The sequence below is a fragment of the Equus asinus genome, chromosome 2 (genome assembly GCF_041296235.1).
Source record: "Equus asinus isolate D_3611 breed Donkey chromosome 2, EquAss-T2T_v2, whole genome shotgun sequence".
NCBI classification, from domain to species: domain Eukaryota; kingdom Metazoa; phylum Chordata; class Mammalia; order Perissodactyla; family Equidae; genus Equus; species Equus asinus.
In genome coordinates this window covers 87,329,926-87,349,685 of record NC_091791.1, presented here as the reverse complement: position 1 = coordinate 87,349,685, position 19,760 = coordinate 87,329,926, and the positions used below count along the sequence as shown (strand labels likewise).

Genomic DNA, 19,760 nt, shown 5'->3' with positions numbered 1-19,760 from the left:
ATGGCCATATAGAGAAGAGCTACAGAAACCTAAGAAGCTGCTAAGAAGGTGGAAAGAAAACTAGGATTATACAGTATCATGGAAGCCAAAGGATGAGAATATTCCGAGGAGGAAAGAATGGTCAAGAGTCAAAAGTGGCTGAATCATCAATTATGCCAAAAGTATTTTCACCTCCCAATGGAAGCCCCACAGGTGATTCTGTAATGTTCCATGTCATCTGAAGTGACAAAACAGGTACCAGTCCAGCTTCACACATAGGGGAATCGTACATGAGAAGATGTTTACTATGTGTCTGAAAGTGTGTGCATCTATGTTTGCATGTATGCGTATAAGTGTGTTTGTGTGTATGTTTGTGTGTGTTCATCTGTGTGTTTACAGATAATCAAGCACTGAGTGTTATGTCCATCCAATTTCAGATTGCCTTACATTTCTAATGCTAAATATCAGCTTTATTTTATTACTTCAAATTCTGTAACTACTAATATCTGCCATCTTACAAATGTAACTAAGGACTGTTTATTTAATAACTATTAGTTACACATATATCATATTACCATAATCAGGAAAAAGAATCTAGAAGAAAATACACCAAACTGTTAAACTCTGGGAATAGGACTAAGAGAGACTTGGGTTTTCTGAGTTATATACTTTCACATATAGTTGCTTTTTTTTTTTTTTTTTTTTTTACAATACCCTGCATTACTTTTATAATAAAATAAAGATTTTAAAAAGATTCTTAAAATGGGTCATTGGGTATCTAACAGTTATTACTGAGATTAAATAACAATGGTATAGGATGCTTTGGGTTTTCTTTGTGGGCAGTGGGAGAGAGGAAGGTGGAAAAGTAAAAATATCACTGATCTCCCCAATCAATTTTTCTCCAAATCTTCACCATTAACATCTTCTCAGTCATCTAACCTTTTCCTAATTTTAAATGCATTCTCAATGCTTCCTTATCCCTTATCACCCATATTTAAGAATTCACCATGTCCTATCAATTTGACCTCAAAACAATGCAACCATCTATTTTCTCTTTTTTATTTCCACAATTATTACTCTAGCTCAGTAATTTTTCAACCTTTTTTAAATAGCAGAACTCTTTCTTCCCCTAAAAAATTTGACATGTAATCATTATATTGAAATCAAATAAAGACTTTTATAAATATAATTTTTACAATAACTTTTACTTATTCTAACACCAATAAATGACAATGAGACTGTCTTAAGAAATATAAAATTTGAAATTGGGAGTTAGAGATGACAGCTACAGCTTATATCAACCTACTATTTATGTTTATATCTCTTACACAGTATTAAGAAAACCCTACTCACAAACCTAAATACTTGCAAATGCTAACTCTTTTTAACTGTCATTTTAACGTTTAAGGAAACTCTTCAGTTAAACAGCAGTGACAAGAGAACTCTGACTCTATGGTCTGCACAAAAATGAGTTCTCTTGGTCAAATCTGCTGGTTAAAATATGGTATTAAGCATTTTCAAACTAAAGTGTGTTTGTTAGTTCTTTTATTACAGGTTGTTCATAGTTAAAAATATAATTTGGAAAAGAAACCTGAGTCAAATTTCAAAAGAACCCCTGACCCACTCCCACGCAGTGCCATTTGACAATTAACCGTCTCCTTACTTTTCATCTCTTATCTGAGCTCTTACACTACCCTTTCCTGTTTCCAGTGATCCTCACTTCAATTTTCCTTACAGACAGCTGTTTGATTAATCTTGCTACAGCACAACTGTTGTCTGCACAGGCATTTTAGTAATTTGCAATACCTGTGGACTCCAGTCCAGTGCCTGGCACCTGAAGCCCTCTACGATATGGACCCAATCCACTTTTCAAGTCTTCTCTTCCACCACTCCCCATCCTAATTCTAAGCTCTAGCAAACCAACTTTCCATTTCTCAAACAAATAATTTTCAACTACACAGCCTTTTCTTACAAAGGTTATGTATCTGTCTGGAATTCTCTTGCCTTACTAACTCCACCTCAGAAATTTCCGCTCATTTTTAGAGCTCAGCTCAAACGCCACCACTCTGCTCAGTGTCACTTCCACCTCTAACCATGCTAAAGAATTCTGTACTTCAAAGTATTTAATCACATCTCGACTAAGTTGTACAATAAAAGGGAGTTTTTTTAAGTAGTCCCTGTGAAATCTAATACAGAGACTAATAAATGAGATGACTATTTAAAATTACCCAATGAGTGGGAATCTTCTAAAATTGGATTATGATGATGGTTGCCTAACTCAGTAAATTAACTAAATATCACTGAATTGAGCACTTAAAATGGGTGAATTTTATATACCTCAATAAAGTTGTTTTTAAGAAAAAAGAATCCACAGAAAGAATAAAAGAGTTCATCAGGGGCTAGTAAGGAATGAGAAGTTACTGTTTAGTAAGTACAGAGTTTCTGCATGGGATGATGAAAAATTTCTGGAAATGGACAGTGGTGACAGTTGCACAATGTTGTGAATGTTCTTAATGCCACTGAAACGTTTGAAACGTTGAAAACTATTTAAAAAGAGTTAAAATGGTAATTTTATATTATGTATATTTTACCACAATAAAAAAAATAAGGTTGGTTTTGGACATGTAGAGTTTGAGATACCTGGGGAACAGTGATGGAGATGTCTGGAAGAATCTAAAGCTCAGAAAAGAGGGTAAAACTGGAGAATGGTTTGAGGATACTACACCATATGCAACTGTGAAATTTAGGGACTAACCCAGAACCCAACACATAGTAGGGGCTCAATAAATATTGTCAACTGAATATTAAAAAAAAGAATCCAATGAATTTTCTTAAAAATACATAAGAATTGCATTTCCTCCTCAGCTGACAATAATTCATCTTATGGATCTGTTAAGTACTGTATTAAGTAAGCTATCATTATACTTCTCCATTCTATGGATTTCTCAGTACTTTATAAATGGAAAAAAAAGAAGCACTTTCTACGCCTTGGTCTATTTTTCACTTGAGTAAGTATCATAATAAATCAAGACTTAGCATCTTCACTCTTTATGCCTAAGAGATAATACCTACCCGAATAGTTACTGTGTGATTGGCAGATGGTCTCAAGGGAGGCAGGCGGCTCCCACACCTAGGCATTCTTCTCATCTCCTCAATAGGAGTTCCAAGCCATTTCTTATCTGGAGAAAGGTGAGGCGGAATGTATTTAGGGATCTTCCTTTCTGTTCTTTGATGTCTGATTTCACATTGTTCTTTTCTAAGGTTAAAACAAACGTACTCAGTCACAAACCACTTACTGTTTAAATTCACTTGGATACACAAGTACAAGACTTACCCAGAATGTCACTGTTTAAAATGTGCCAAGCTTGCTCTCCCTTCTTGGTATTTACAAAACAAAAAACAAAAACACTTATAAAGCTTATAGGAGCTGTGGTTAAATTCGCACGCTCCGCTTCAGTGGCCCAGGGTTCACCAGTTCAGATCCTGGGCATGGACCTAGCACCACTCATTAGGCCATGGTGTGGTACCATCCCACATGGAAGAGCCAGAATGACCTACATCTAGGATATATAACTATGTACTGGGGCTTTGGGGAGGAAAAAGAAAAAAAGAGGAAGATTGGCAACAGACATTAGCTCAGGGCCAATCTTCCTCACCAAAAAAAGCATTTAAAAAAAAAAAAGCTTATGCTTATTTTCAATAGTCAGCGGAAGGAACGTCCAAATACACATAAACCACCTTCTTAAAAAAGGGACCATGAAAGAATATGGACACTGCCAAAGAGTCATGGTTCATAGTATCAGCTATTTCTCAGGATTCTAGACAGCGATTTTCAAAGAAGTGCACTTACTATGGCATGCTTGGTAGATAAGATCACAGAAATTATGGAGAATGGGCTTTAAGATTCCATATGGGTTAACTGCAAAAATGTAATTTTTTACATTTTTTTTGTAATCACAGGCTGGTATTTAAATCCCAGCATTACCACCCACAAGTTATATAATTTCAGAGACTTCTCTAACCCAAATCTCAGTTTTCTCTTTTGTGAAGTGAGTACAATACTACCTGCCTGCCCGTCAGAGCTTTAGAGAAAATGCAGTAAACAATGGCCTAGGAAAACGGTTAAATAAACAATAGCTACTATCAATCTAATACTTTGGGGGGGGGGGGGGCGGGATTAGCTCTGAGCTAACATCCACTGCCAATTCTCCTCTTTTTGCTGAGGAAGATTGGCCCTGAGCTAACATCCATGCCCATCTTTCCCCTACTTTATATGTGGGGCTCCTGCCACAGCATGGCTTGATAAGCGGTACAAAGGTCTGCACCCAGGATCTGAACTGGCAAACCCCAGACCACTGAAGCGGAGTATGCAATCTTAACCACTACGGTACTGGGCCAGCCCCTAATAATTTTATGTTCTGATAATTCCTATAAATTTCAGAAGGAAGCTCATGAAACTAAAACTCTGATTAACAGTATTTATTTATTTCTTGTATTCTGTTTCTGGCCTTTTTAGAACTTGAGTCTAGGGTTAAATTTAGCATAAATAGTTAACAAGAAAGACAACTACTTCTCTGCTTCAGCATAAATCATAACTTTGCTAAACCCCCCCTTACAAAATTATAAAACATATTATTCTATTGGAGATACTCCCAATGGAAATAAAAAATACCTTTTGTCCTCTGCTTTGGGCAGTCTCATGAAATGATCTGTGATTTTAGAATCCTTTTTTCCATGTTGTTTGGAATTTCTGCATTCTACATTCAGGCTAGAAGTATTTCCAGGTAGTTTGGCATTTAAATCATTCATTCCAGTGCGACTCTCTCCTCCTTCAAACTGGAAATGCAATCGAATTTCACCTCCCTTAGCAGAGGACCGTTTCCTTGGCTCAGTGTCCGTTTCTCTTGCTTGGGACCCTGAAGATTTATTTGCTGTTTGGGAGGAACTGCTATCTTCTTGTTCATCAAAACCTGGACTTGTCTCTTCATCTGCTTCTGAATCCTGACAACTATTTTTGGAATTATCTACATCCATTGGTGACTCGGGTTCACTTTCTTTCTCAAATGGAGGAGAATTTCCTAGGCTACTCGCTTGTCTACTCAATTTGTCGGCATTTTTCAGTTCCGTACCAACATCCTCAGAGCCAACGTCTGACAAGGGACTCTCTGGCACCACGTCTATCTCTTCCTGCTGACAACCTGCACAGTCTTCCACAGGATGGCAAGACTTGCTGCACTTCTGGTGACTTCTGGTTTCTCTGTCCTGTTCATGTTCTGCAGTCTGCTTTGCATTTGCAAGCTTTACAGGTGTCAAAAATTGTTGATTATCTCTACTTTCCTCACTATCTGTGTCACTGTGATCATCATTTTGGGGTGACTGGTCAACATTAGCATTACTGAACTGCTCTGGTACCAGAGTTACTGTTGCAGGTTCACTTTCCAAAAGCCGCTCTGTGTGCTTCCCTTCATTTTGCCACTTACACTTGGCTGCAGTCTGATGTTGGTTCAAATACTGTGTACTTTTTTCAACTGGTGATTTATCCAGACTTAGCTGAGAAACATTTTCTAATTTTTCCATGTTATGTTGATAAAAGTTATCTTTTTGTACAGAACTCATCATGGATTCTACTCTCGTATTGTTGTTCTCTTTACCATGCAAACTACAAGAGAAGAGAAAGAACTAATGATACAACAGAAGTTACGACACAATAGAAAGAACTTATGATACAAAAAAATCACTTACCCAACCACGCTCCCACAATGTCACAGCAATAATTAAGCTACTTGTGATTACCTGAGCATACAGCACACTCTTGCATGTCTTCATGTCTTTGCACGTATGCCCATAATGCTCTTTCCGCAACTGTGTGGCTGGCAAACAATTGCCAAAGTGAAGTGTTAAATTTCACTCACTTCTTGTGTGGTCTTTCCTGCAAAGGTAAAGCTGATTGTTCTATAAGCTAACTGCCACTGTACCTTATTTTACACCTTTACTGTTGCATGTATCACACTATGTAATAATCATGTGTTTTTGCATCTGTCGCCATCACTACACTGCAAATATCTTAAAGACAGAGACTATTCCTCGTTCAACTCTGTATCTCAAGTATACAGGACAGTCCCTGGTACATGGAATACTTTAAAAACTTGTTATTTATAAATAGAGAGAATGAATAAATGTAAAATGTAAATAAAGAAAAATGGGAAAGAAAGAAGAAGAGAAAATAGCAAGAAGGAAGATAAAACATTCACATATCATAGTTCATTTTCCTATATAGGCATATTTCTGTACCTTTCTGATTCAGCTGTCTTGATTCCTTTAGTGTCCATCCAACTGGTAATAGTCTTTTGTTTGAAAACTGTAAAAACAAAAACCAAAGAAACAAAAACATTAACATATATGCACACATGCCTTCAAAGAGAAAATACCTACAGCAGCATATATATACGTAAGGCACTGTGCCAGGTTCTGTGTGTGAAACAAAGATTAATCACTCCTTCCACACTCAAGCAATGGGAGATAATACAGGAACATAAAGATAAATACATTTGGCATAGAGTAGAAAGTGACCAGCCCCTAAAAGAGTTAGTATGGCCTAAAGGATAAGAGCATAGGCTCTGGAATCAGACCACCTGGATTCAAATCCTGACTCTCCCACTGGATTCTTATGTGACTTTCTGAGGGGTCATTTCTCTATGTCTCAGATTATTTATCTGTAAAAATGCAAATTAATAGTATCTCTCCCGGGATTACTGTGAAGTTTAAATGAAATAAAATAATTACCCATGCAAAGTATTTAGGGTACATATCCAGCATATGCTCAGTAAGTGTCAGTTCTTAATTATATTTAGTATTAAAGGAGATCCTGATAAGGAATTAAGGTATTTCTGAGGAAAAGACAACTTTAGGGAACTGAGTTAAGTGGGATAATGTGATAAGCAGTGCTTGAATTGTGCCTTGAAGAACAAACATGTGGTCATATGAAGGGAAAATCAGAAGCAAAGGCACCAGTGGCAGGGGAAAATAAAGAACTTAAAAAGAAAGCAACAGAAAATATGGTTGAAAAGTCTGCTAGGACTATATCATAGAGATCCTGAATGACCCACAAAAAGAGGTACAAAAAAGTGTCAAAAGTCACACTCAGAGCTGTAATTCCAGAATTCAAATCTAGGAGCCTCCCAGTCATGCAAGATACATAACCCAGAGGGCAAATCTGAAGGGGCAAGAAGGAAGAGCCTATAGGTAGAAACCAGTGAAGAAGCTATCACTCTAGGTCAGTGGTTCCCAAACCATTTCAAGCCTCAGGAGGATGGTAACAAATGGATCCCAGGTCCATGCCCAGACCTACTGAATCAGACTCTATATGCGTGATGATGGGGCATGAGGGGAGCTGGAAGGTGGTTTTTTTTTCAAACAGTGATTTTGATGATCAACTGGGTTGGAGAATTATTGGCCAAGGACCAAAACTAGTCCTTGCACGAATAGAGAATAAAAGTTGAGAAGTGAGAGTCATCACAGACTTCATAATGACAGAAATTAAAGGTGACACTAAACTAAACTAAAGGAGACTTGAAAGATGGTGACAACATTTAACAGAAACGTGGAATATAAGATAATTGGATTTAGGGAAAAAATATGATTAAGTCAATTCTGAACACACTAAATTTAGATGCCAAAGAAATAATGGACAGAAATGACCAGTGGACAGTAGCAAAAGTAGAATTGATGGCTTAGTAGAGGGAGATTCAACACAAATAAATGGAAGCCACAATTTACACAAGCATTAGAAATAACATGCTTTCAAAATTTAATGTACTGCATATGGATTAAACATATATAATATTTTACTACAAGAAAACATACAATCTTGAACATTCTCAACTACTGTCTATATCGCAACATAAGAATCTAGGAACCGTAAGTCACAGACTCACTCTTACTTACCTATGTCCCCTCAAACACTATAACATGAGCAAAACAGAGACTGTCCCAAATATATGAAAATCAACAGTTTATCACCGTATTTGAGTGCCATATAATTTATACATTCCACAAATACTAACATTCCAACTGGTAAAAATCTTTGATTAGCATTTTAAAATAGCTTCTATCACAAAACGTTAATTATATGTGTATTTGATATTTCTTGTTAAATACCACTATTTTAGTGATTTTATTAAGTGAGTACTTCTACAGCAAATTAGGCTTCAGAGAAAAAATTAGTTTCAGTCAGAAAGGAGTAAGAGGATGAACCACTTGATTCTGAGGCTTTTTCTATAATTGCATCTTCTCTATTTAATTTCATTATGTCAAACACAGCAGTATAGAAAACCCTCAAATTACAAACAATGAGCATCTTTGGAGTCAAAGTAGAAGTTAAAACACCCTTTTCTATAAATGTAAGGATTCAATGATATGCAATGGCTAGGTTCCTATAATACACATGAAGCATAGTACTATGATGACAAGTCTGTGGGGCCAAAAGACTGCATATAACATCATGTCATAAAAACCTATGAAGAGTGTTCCAGTGCAGCTGACAGAAGGAGAGGGCTCTCTCCTGCAGCTCTGACACTGAAAACATGTTCTCACTCTAGCTTCAGGCTTCCTACTATAACTCCTGAAGCCTGAGAACAGGATGAAGGAGGAGAAGCAAGAGGTGAGGAACCAATATTTCCTGCTAATAAAACATTCCTCAGTCCTTCTTAGGGTCCCAGAGAAAAGACTGCCTAATTCTCTTTCCAAAACCACTACTTCTGGCTTCCAAAGCTTTCTTTGTTTTTTTTTTTTTAAAGATTTTATTTTTTCCTTTTTCTCCCCAAAGCCCCCCCGGTACATAGTTGTGTATTCTTCGTTGTGGGTTCTTCTAGCTGTGGCATGTGGGACGCCGCCTCAGCGTGGTTTGATGAGCAGTGCCATGTCCGCGCCCAGGATTCAAACCAACGAAACACTGGGCCGCCTGCAGCGGAGCGCGCGAACTTAACCACTTGGCCACGGGGCCAGCCCCCACTCAATCTCTTTTTTCACTGAGATCAGTATTCTCCAAATTTATTCTGACTTTACACCATTTACACACAATCTCATCAGTTGACATCACTCAGTAACCAGCATATTTCAACGAGCAAATCATTCAATTTGGTGCTATAGATAGAAGTAAAAGGCACAAAATGCAGTAAAATTCACCTGATTTCAAAGGAACACCTTACGTCCACAGAAAGTCTCTTTCCTCCAGCAGCAGAAAGATAAGGTATGGGAAGGGAGGGTGTGGTGAGACCAAAGAGCAATGGACAGTGGGAGAGTTCTGAGATGAGGAAAGAGGTCTGAAGATGCTTTGGACAGCACTGAGGCTGAAAGAATGATAAGGGGAATGGGGGTCAAGCCAGCTCCTGTCACCCCACCCACCCACCACTGACCTTCACTTGGATCATCCCTGGAGTGCGGAGAGAAATTCTAGAGGCAGAAAAGGGGCGCTCCCATAGCAACGCAACTTGATAAACCATTTCCCATCAGAATGTGAACAGCGTGCTGAGTTCTGCCTAAATGCAAATTTGCGGATTTCAATCAAAATAAGAAATATGCCCAGGAAGATAAATAACACAAAATTTAGAGATACTGAATAAATATCCATTTCCCTATCTCACTTACTTCTCCTAGGATAACTATATAGAAAAATTTTAAATACAAGTTCCTAAAAGAAATCCAAAATTTGAAACAACAGCTTTTGGAACAAACTTAGACTTTGAATATTTTGTTAACTGGTGTCCTGTGCCAGGTATGTATACAGAAAACATTTACACATGTAAAGTAGAGCCAAGTATTAATTTGGTTCCTCTTCTGTAGAAACTCTTTCTGCAGAAACACAAGATCCAACCAGTGAGGACTGACTGTCCCACCACCTGCAACTAACTTCTCCTTTATATGCAAATTAAGTTAACAAGACCACAAATTAGCCTGCACAGAAGTCAGATTCAGTATTTGGAGGTCACCCTCAGTTCCCTCTCCCCTCCCCTCTCCTTCACCAAGTCCTCTGAAATTACACTCTAAATTTTAAACCCATCCCTTCCTCTCCATCTTCAAAATGGCACCAACGTTAAAAGAACAGGTACATCACTAATTGGCAACTGCATTTGTTTTCCTGCAACTGGTCCCCTTGTCTCTGGCCTTGACTTTCTCTAACCCAGTCTTTTACAAATGACCAACATTTTTTAATGAAATTAATACAGAGAACATAAGAATGCATTATACGTAGTAATAGTAAACATAAGTGTTATTTCATGAAACATTTGTTTGCTTTAAACATGGCATATTTACCAGGTTACACGTATTTCTTACACTATATAACAGGTGAAATTTATACTGTGGGTTGTAGTCAGAAAAGTACAAAGGCCACTGCCTAAGCCATCTTTTCTAAAATATTAACTAAATGATATCCCCCTTCTTAAAAGCCTTTTAGTCATTCCCCATTAGCCACAGAATAAAATCTAAACTCCTTGAAACGGCACTCAAGTTTGTCCATAAGCTCTTGCCCCTCTTCCCAGCCTCATCTGAGACTCCTGTCATTCTGTGGTCCAGTCCTACCACCTTTTGCACGTGCCATTCCTTCTGCCTATATAATTCTTTCTCTCCTTGATTTATATAGCAAAGGCTGCTCATCCTTTAACACTTAGTTCAGATCTGCTCCCCATTGTCTATGTCCTGAGAGAACTAAGTGTACACCATTCACCAGAGGACCGCTGACCTCTGCCCAACCTCTTATACTATTGACCAAAGCATCCTTTTTGAAATGCTCTCTTGCCTGCATGACACAAAGAAAGCCAGGCTTTCCTCCTACTTCTCTGGCTGCTTCTCTTCAGTTTACTCTTAAATGCTGGTGTTCCTAAAGTTGCTGTCCTAGGTCACCTTTATTTTCTCTACATGCTTTATATGATCCAATCTACTCCTATAGCATCACTTATCATGTTCCTGCCAAGAACTTCCAAATCTTTATTTCCAGCACAGATATATTTCTCATGGGGTATAAACCCATGTATCCCATTCTCTCCTAAATGAATCCACTTCTCCCTTCTCTTCTGCCTGCAACCAAGTATAAACCATCATTATCTCCTAGACTAACTCCTTGTCTTGGGCCTGCACCTCTGCTCCCTTTCAATCCTTTCTTTATTTTCCACGTTACCAGCCACAGCGACCTTAAAAAAAAAAATATATATATATATATATATATTTATATATGATCAAGATACTCCCCCACTGAAAACCCTTTAATAGTTTCTCATTGCCCTTAAACTCTGAAACCCTCAGCACTGCCCATGTCCCAGTATAATCTATCTTTGCCTACCTCTCTGCAGCCCCCTCCCACTACTCTTCCCTGTTGATAGTATGCATCAGCTGCACTCCAGGAACACTTCCTTACTTCCTCTTCTTCTAACTCACTCATCATTCTTCAGTCCTCAGAATAAGCATCTTGTCTTCTGGGAGATTATCTCCAATCCCACAGGCTGGATTAGGTACTCCTGACTCCTACCATAAAGATCTGTCCCTCATCTATCCGAACATGCATTACTCATTATTATGTTGACTTCTGTAACTGTCTCTCTCCTGTTAGAGTTTACAGTCTGAAGACAGAGGCCAAGTTACCCTTGTGCAACACTGTACACGAGAGACAAGTACAATTCCAGCTGAGACTAACAGCCCTGCACTCGGGGACCTAAAACCTGAATTGAGGGAAGTTGTGACTTTCTTTGTAGCTTTCTTTCCAACCAGAGCCTGAAGCTTCACATAAACAATCAGACCTCCTTAACGACTAAAGCAATTTCTCAGTCAAACCCGAGGAAAGCAAACAGGTGGAGTCTGTTGTTGCCATTTCCAGCCCTATGAGTCACTACTCACGGCTTCTCACACCATCAATGGCAACGGGAAAAATATGGTCCATTTCCCCACTAGTATCCTTCGTGGCTCAGCAAGGGGACCTCAGAGTGGAACACACAAGACCATAATGGGGTGACTGAAGTCCCTGGTCCTTAGACAGAGATCAAGAAGAGGTTTGCGCCGAGGCGAATGACAAAGATCTTTATTTCCCCACGTACCAAGCGAGGTGGCGCTGCCTCTGTGCGGTCCCGCCCGCCCCGGGACGCAGCCTGACGAGGACGGCGGGGCCCTGAACTGCACGGGAGCGTCCTTGGGATCGAGGACGCGCCTCTGCCTGCCGGGGAAGCTCCGGGCGTCCAAGGCGGCCGGCGGAGAAGTTGCAGAGGTGACCCAGCGGGGTCGCTTGGTGCAGGGCTCACAGCCGGGGCCCGCACTCATGCTGGGACCCGCAGCGCACAGTCCCCGGGCCGGCCCGAGCGGAGAGCCTCATTCACTAACCCTGAGAGGGACGGACTGCGCCTTCTTCTCGGCGCCTCGCGGCACCATCCCCTCTCTGCCGTTGCCTGCTTCTGCAGTTGCCACTCCGCCGGCCTCCCGAGCCAGGCCCTGTCCAGTCGCCTGCCTTCCCTCTTCTACTGGCACCCCACCTGCCTCAAGACGCGCCGCTTTGATCCCGGCTTCCTTCACTTTCCCACCACCGGAAGGCTGCCGTCAGGCGCTTCCGACTTCCGGGGCGTACACTGTCGCAAAGCGGAAGTGTGAGGCTTAGCGGGCGCCGGCGCCCAGAAGGTCAGCGTGTGGGGAAGGTGGTGGTAACGGGGGTCTCCCCGCTGTAGGCGAGGAGCTACGGCCGAGCCGACGACCCCAGCCTGAGGCGGCGGTGAGAAGCAGACGAGCGGCTTGCTGCGACACCATGGAGGGCGGCGGGGGAAGCGGCAACAAGACCACAGGGGGGTTGGCCGGCTTTTTCGGAGCCGGCGGAGCAGGCTACTCGCACGCGGATTTGGCCGGCGTCCCGCGTAAGTCTCGGGCCTAGCTTGCGAACATTTCTGCCTGGTTCTGGCGACCCGCCGGGCTTGCGGCGTACCCTGGGTTTTTTACTGGCGTCCCGAGCTTCATTGCGGGTGGTGGGGTTAGTGTGTCTGCGCGTCCACTCCGTTAAGACCGAACGAGTTTTTGGAGCTGTGGATCCTCGAGAAGCTCTGTGATTGAGCAGAACTCAGGAGATGTTGCCTCTTTTCTTCCTTTTTTATCCCAGCCTCGTGCCTTGTCTTTCGTTTCACACATTCCTGTATGTTGGGCTGTGTGCTTGGCCCTAGGTTAAGAGGAGAGAGCCCGGAGGTGACTTTTCAGCACAAAATCATATTTTAAACCACAAAGTAGCCGTCAGGGTAAAACTCTCAATAATAATGCATGTAGGCGAGAAAGAAATAGAGTTGGGACAGCTGGAGGAGCTGGGAAGTGAGCTGAGCTTTAAAGGTCATTGATAGGCATAAAGAAAGAAGTCAGGTAAGACTTTTAAGAAAGGAAATATGCGAGATCGACGGTGCAGAAGCCTTAATACCCTGCCTGTGCCCTCCCTCCGTCCTGTGAATGGGTAGTCCAGATCTTTGGGACTTTATAACTGAGAGTATTAAACTGGATGACTAGGACTTGGACTTAAAGATAGTAGGAAGTTGATGGAAGACCGCTTTGTAAAATAGCTTTCTGAGAATCCTTGTACTGTTTTTCTAGGTCTTTTATGCTCAAGAATAAAAAAGCCCTTATAAGTTCCTACTGTCACCTGTGTCAAAACAATGTAGAACACAGTTTGTGTATAATAATAATAAGTCTTAGCTCTGAGTTATGGAGCACAAAGGACATTGCGGTAATATGACAAAGCATTGTTACGTTATTTGATTAAGATTTAAAGATAAGTTGAGAGACTGAGGGGTGAACACCATTTGAGCACCCACAGTGGGCCAGCACCTTCTCGGTGCAGGACTACAGCAGTTAAATTTAAAAAGATGACTGCTGCTTTCGTGGAGTTTACATCCTATTGAAGTGAAGCAAAAACATTTCAGTTAGTGATGCCTGTGTGAAGGCAATAAAACATAATCGTAAGATGATGATGGGAACAGGTAACCATTTTAGAACAGATCAGGGAACACTATTCAGGGATGTTGACATTTGAGCTGTGACCTAAACAACATACAAATGCCTGGGGGAAGGCAGATGTATCAGGGAAAATGGCTAGTACAAATGCCCTGAGAAAAAACAAACTTGGCGCATTTGATGAACAGCTGTTAGGTCAGTGTGTCTACAGAGTTAGAAGGGAGTCAGAGAGGTAGGAGATAGAGATCGGAGGGGCAAGGAATGGCAGCTAATTTAGTGTTTTGTAAGCTGTGGTAAGGAGTTCGGATTTGATTACAAGTGTAAATGGAAGCTATTAAGGCTGATCTTCCTTTCTTAAAAGATCGCTAGTTGCCATGTGGAAAGTGAATTTTTAGAAGAAACTGAATTGAACGGACTAGAGCAAGTCAGGAGTCCAGTTAGGTAGAAGATTGTTACTGTAGTCTAGGTATATTTAATGGTTGGACTAGGATGGTAGCAATAAAAACGGTGATAAGTAACACAGTTCAAGATAGATGTTGAATGTAGAACTAATAGGACTTTCAGTTGCTGAAAAGACCAGTCACGGGTGATGAATAAATTTGTGAGCAAACAACTGAGATGCAGAAGAATCGAAAGATTACGTTTAACATGTGAGAAAATTGATCATTTTGGTAGATTTTTCTATCTTCAGACTTAGTGGAATTCAAAGTCTGGCCCTCTGAACGTTTCCATTTTCTTTTGCCCTGACCCCCATCCCTATGGTGATGACCCAAAAATTCTTTGTCCTGCCACGGTAAGTTAATTCTGTCAGCAACTGTCAACACTAAAATCTAAGGGAACTGCCTTAAAATATTTATACACAACGCGTAACCCAAACATTGTTTTTCCCGTGGAATTGGTTGGTCTCTTGTCCGTCTTATTTTGCAATTTGTATAGTTGTCACACATTCTGGTAACAAAATAGAGGGAAATTATTGGGCTGTGCTTCCTGCTACTTTGATTATTTGATCCATATTACTGCCAATATCTTTTTGGCGTGAGAGCCTGAGGAGGGCCCCAGAAGGGGACAGCCCCAAAACTGCCAGACGGAGGATAAGCGTAGAAAAGTGAGAAAATTTCACATTCAGTGAGCCTGTAAATCAAAACTGCGAAGCATGTGAAACAATCAAGAGCAGAATTAAGCTACATGAAATAACTTTGTAAAATTTTGTTGCAACATGATGCTTTGTTTTCTCTCTAGTAACTGGTATGAACCCTCTGTCTCCTTATTTAAATGTGGATCCACGATATCTTGTGCAGGTAAGATTAAGACTAGTCCTTTTATGGTTTTACTAGTTTGGTGCTTTATCTCACTGTTTAAAAAAATAATGCAAGTACTTATGCTGACTTGATCTATGATATGTACTTCTGGAGGCACCAAATCTCTTATCACCATTCCCCCTTTTTTCTTGCAAACCCTGGGGATTTGGCTTGTATCTCTCCCTGACACTAGTTGATTAATTCCCTTTTAAGGGTTTTGGAGTTTGTTTTTTGTTTTTTCCATTGTTTAAAGTTGTGGCAAAATACACTAACATAAAATTTACCATCTTACCCTTTTTTTAAGTGTACAGTTCAATGGTATTAAATACATTCATAATGTACAGCCGTCACCACCCTCCGTCTCCATATTGCTTTCATCTGGTAAAACTGACTACCCGTTAACCAGTAACTCCTCCTTCTGCCTTCCCCCCAGCCCCTGGCAATCACCCTTCTGCTTTCTGGCTCTGAATTTTGAACACTCTTATGTACCTTAAATAAGTGGAATCATACAGATTTATCTTTTTGTGATTGGCTTATTTCATTTAGCATAATATCCTCAAGGTTCACCTATATTGTAGCGTGTGTCAGAATTCCTTTCCTTTTTAAGGCTGGATAGTATTTCATTGAATAATATTCCATTTTGCTTATCCATTCATCTGTCCATGGACGCTTGATTGCTTCCATGTTTTAGCTACTGTGAATAGTGAACATTGGTGTACAAATACCTCTTCCAGACCCCCCTTTCGATTCTTTTGGTTATATATCCAGGAGTAGAATTGCTAGATCATATGGTAATTTTGTTTTTAATTATCTGAGGAACTGCCATACTGTTTTCCACAGCAGCTGTACCATTTTACATTCCCACTACCAGTGCACAAGAGTTCCAGTTTCTCCACATCCTCATCAACACTTGTTATTTTCTGGGTTTTTGTGATAATAGCTATTCTAATGGATGTGAGACGGTGATTCATTGGAATTTTGATTTGCATTTCCCTAATGATTAGTGACATTGAACATCTTTTAATGTGCTTATTGGCCATTTGTCTATCTTTTGGAGAAATGTCTATTCAAGGCCTGTCCATTTTTGAATCAGGTCATTTTTATTGTTGTTGAGTTTTAGGAGTTCTGTGTATATTCTGAATATTAACCCCCTATTGGATAAATGTTATTCTCCCATTCTGTGCTTTGCCTTTTTGCTTTGTTGATACTGTCTTTTCATGCACAAAAATTTTAATTTTAATGAAGGCCAATTTTTCTATTTTTTCTTTTGTTACCTGTGCCTTTGGTGTCATATCCAAGAAATCATTGCCATGTCCACTGTCATGAGGCTTTTCTCCTATGTTTTCTTCTAAGAGTTTTATAGTTAATAGGTTTTATATTTAGGTCTTTGATCCATTTTGAGTTCATTTTTGTGTATAGTATTAGGTAAGGGTTTAAATTCCCTCTTTTTCATGTGAATATCCAGTTTTCACAGCACCGTTTGTTGAAAAGACTTATCTTTTCCCCCATGAAATGGTTTTGGCATTCTTGTTGAAAATCATTTGACGATTTATGTGAGATTTTATTTCTGGGCTCTCTATTCTATTTCATTGGTGTATGTCGGCCTTTATGCCAGTACCACAATATTTTGACTACTGTGGCTTTGTACTAAGTTTTGAAATCAAGCAATGTGGGTCGTCCAGCATTGTTCTTTTCCAAGGTTGTTTTGGCAACTTGCGGTGTGTTGAGATTCCATATGAATTTTAAGATGGGTTTTTCTATTTCTGCAAAAACGTCATTGGTATTTTGATAGGGATTGCATTGAATATGTAGATTGCCTTGGGTAGTATTGACATCTTAACAATATTAAGTCTTCCAACCCATGAACATGAGGTATGTTTCCATTTGTTTATGTCTTCAATTCTCTTGGCAAGTTTTGTAGTTTTTATTGTAGAAGACTTTTGCCGCCTTGGTTGAACTAATTCCTAAGTATTTTATTCGTTTTGATCCTGTTGTAAATGAAGCTGTTTTCATCATTTCCTTTTCAGATTGTTCATCGTCAGTATGTAGAAATGCATCTGGTTTTTTTGTATTGACTTTGTATCCTGCTACTTTGCTGAATTTGTTTATTAGTTTTAACAGGTATTTTTGTGCAGTCTTTAGGATTTTCTATATGTAAGATATCATCTACAAAGAAAGAATTACTACTTCTTTTCCAATTTGGATGTCTTTTATTTCTTCTTCTTGCCTAATTGCTCTGGCTAAAACATCTAGTATTACATTGAATAGAAGTGGTAAAAATGGGCATCCTTGGGGCTGGCCTGGTGGTATAGTGGTTAAGTTTGTGTGCTCCACTTCAACAGCCCAGGGTTCATGGTTTCAGATCCTCGGCACAGACCTACATACCACTCGTTGAGCCATGCTGTGGTGGCATCCCAATACCAAAAAATAGAGGAAGATTGGCACAGATGTTAGCTCAGGGACAATCTTCCTCAAGGAAAAAGAGGAAGATTGGCAACAGATGTTAGCTCAGGGACAATCTTCCTCACCAAAAGAAAAAAAGCAGGGGAGGGGGAGCATCCTTGCCTTTTCCTGATCTTAGAGGGAAAGCTTTCCATCTTTCACCTCTGACTATGGTGTTTGCTATGGCTTTTTTCATATAGGGCTTTTATTATGTTGAAGTAGTTTCCTTCTATTCCTGGTTTGTTGAGTGTTTTTATCATGAAAGTGTGTTGGATGTTGTCAGATGCTTTTTCTGTATCAATTGAGGTGATGATGTGTTTTTTTCCTTCATTCTGTTAGAGTAATGTATTACATTGATTGGTTTTTGTATATCAGACCATCCTGCATTCCAGGAATAAGTCCTGCTTGCTTATGGGATATAATCCTTTTAATATGCAGCTGAATTGAGTTTCCTAGTATTTTGTTGAAGATTTTGCATCAGTTTTGATAAGGGATATTGATCTGTAGATTTCTTAGTGTCTTTGTGTGGCTTTGGTATCAGGGTAATGCTGGCGTTATGCGAAGAGTTATGAAGTGTTCCAGGTATTCCCTCCACTTCAGTATTTTGAAAATAGTGAGAAGGGTTGGTGTCAGTTCTTCTTGAAGTGTTTGGTAAAATTCACCAGTGAAACCATCAGGTCCAGGGCTTTTCTTTGTTGTGAGATTTTTTTTATTACTGATTCAGTCTCCTTACTAGTTATAGGTCTGTTTGGATTTTCTATTTCTTGGTGAGTTTCATATTTCAAGGAATTTGTACGTTTCATTAAGGTCATCCAATTTGTTGGCATACAGTTGTTCATAGTACAGTCATGTATCACTGAACAGTGATGATATGTTCTGAGAAATGCATCATTGGGCACTTTCGTCCTGCAGACATCATAGAGTGTACTTAAACCTGGATAATTTAGCCTATCACACACCTATGCAAATGGTACTAATCTTATGGGACCACTGTTGTATATGCAGTCCATCATTCACCGAAACGTCATTATGCAGCACGTGACTGTACTTTCTTACCTTTTTTAATTCTGTTGATTTGGTAGTAGTGTCCTCATCTTCATTTCTGATTTTAGTAGAGTCTTCTCTCTTTTTTTCTTAGTCCATCTAGCTAAAGATTTTTCATTTTTTTTTTTTATCTTTTCAAAGAACCAACTTTTGGTTTCATTGATATTTTTTTCTCTATTGTTTTTCTGTTCTCTATTTCAATTATCTCTGCGCTAGTATTTATTATGTTCTTTGTTCTGCTAGGTTTGAATTTAGTTTCTTCTTTTTCAAGTTCGTTATGTTGTAGAGTTAGGCTGTTGATCTGAGATCTTTCTTGTGTTTTAATGTAAGCATTTATAGCTATAAATTTCCCCCATAGCACCACTTTCACTGAGTCTCCTAAGTTTTGGTATGTTGTGTTTTCTTTTTTACTCATCTCTTAAGTATTTTCTCATTTTCTTTGTGATTTCTTCTTTGATGTGTTGGTTGTTTAAGGTCTTTTTTGATTTCTAAAAATTTGTGAATTTTCCAATTTTACTTCTTTTATTGATTTCTAACTCATCCTGTTGTGGTTGGAGAAGATACTTTGTATAGTATCTTTTAAAATCTATTGAGACTTAATATGTGGCCTGTCAAATGGTCTATCCTGGAAAGTGACCCACATGCACTTGAGAAGAATATGTATGTTGTTGTTATTGGGTAGGGTGTTTTGTGTATGTCATGTTAGATCTAGTTGATTTATTATTGTTTAAATCTTCTATTTCATTATTATCTTCTGTCTGGTTATAATGGTTACTGTCCATTATTGAGAGTGAAGTATTGAAGTCTCCAAATGTTGTAGAACTTTCTCTTTCTCCCTTTAATTCTGTCACTTTTGCTTAATGCATTTTGATGGTCTGTTATTAGGTAAGTAAATGTTTATAGTTGTTGTATCTTATTGCTGTATTGAAGCTTTTATTGACATAATGTTCATTTTTGCCTCTTGTAACCTATTTTGACTTAAAGTCCATATTTTCTGATAGGAGTATAGCCACCTGCTCTCTTATGGTTATTATTTGC

The 19,760-nt window shown here is 39.3% G+C and overlaps 2 protein-coding genes across 7 annotated transcripts in view; one reads left to right on the top strand and one right to left on the bottom strand.

Annotated features, from left to right (window-relative positions):
- PARG (poly(ADP-ribose) glycohydrolase) overlaps positions 1 to 12,574 on the bottom strand; it is a 113,213-nt gene extending 100,639 nt beyond the window's left edge. Inside the window, exons 1-5 of one of the 6 annotated variants that reach the window (XM_070493061.1) lie at positions 12,063 to 12,557; positions 6,271 to 6,337; positions 5,773 to 5,908; positions 4,652 to 5,638; positions 3,052 to 3,235 (exon numbers count right to left, since the gene is read on the bottom strand). In XM_070493061.1, coding sequence (XP_070349162.1) covers positions 3,052 to 3,235; positions 4,652 to 5,638; positions 5,773 to 5,780 — 1,179 coding nt within the window. In that variant the 5' untranslated portion in view covers positions 5,781 to 5,908; positions 6,271 to 6,337; positions 12,063 to 12,557. Of the gene's footprint in view, positions 1 to 3,051; positions 3,236 to 4,651; positions 5,639 to 5,772; positions 5,909 to 6,270; positions 6,338 to 12,062 lie in introns of all 6 variants that reach the window. The other 5 variants (XM_070493066.1, XM_070493057.1, XM_014830465.3 and 2 more) reach the window with 5 other exon arrangements.
- The window catches only part of LOC106824267 (mitochondrial import inner membrane translocase subunit Tim23), a 34,778-nt gene continuing 27,585 nt past the window's right edge, over positions 12,568 to 19,760 (top strand). The window contains exons 1-2 of the mRNA XM_014830468.3: positions 12,568 to 12,863; positions 15,178 to 15,236. Of these exons, the coding sequence (XP_014685954.1) occupies positions 12,758 to 12,863; positions 15,178 to 15,236 (165 nt within the window). The 5' untranslated portion in view covers positions 12,568 to 12,757. The remainder of the gene's footprint in view (positions 12,864 to 15,177; positions 15,237 to 19,760) is intronic.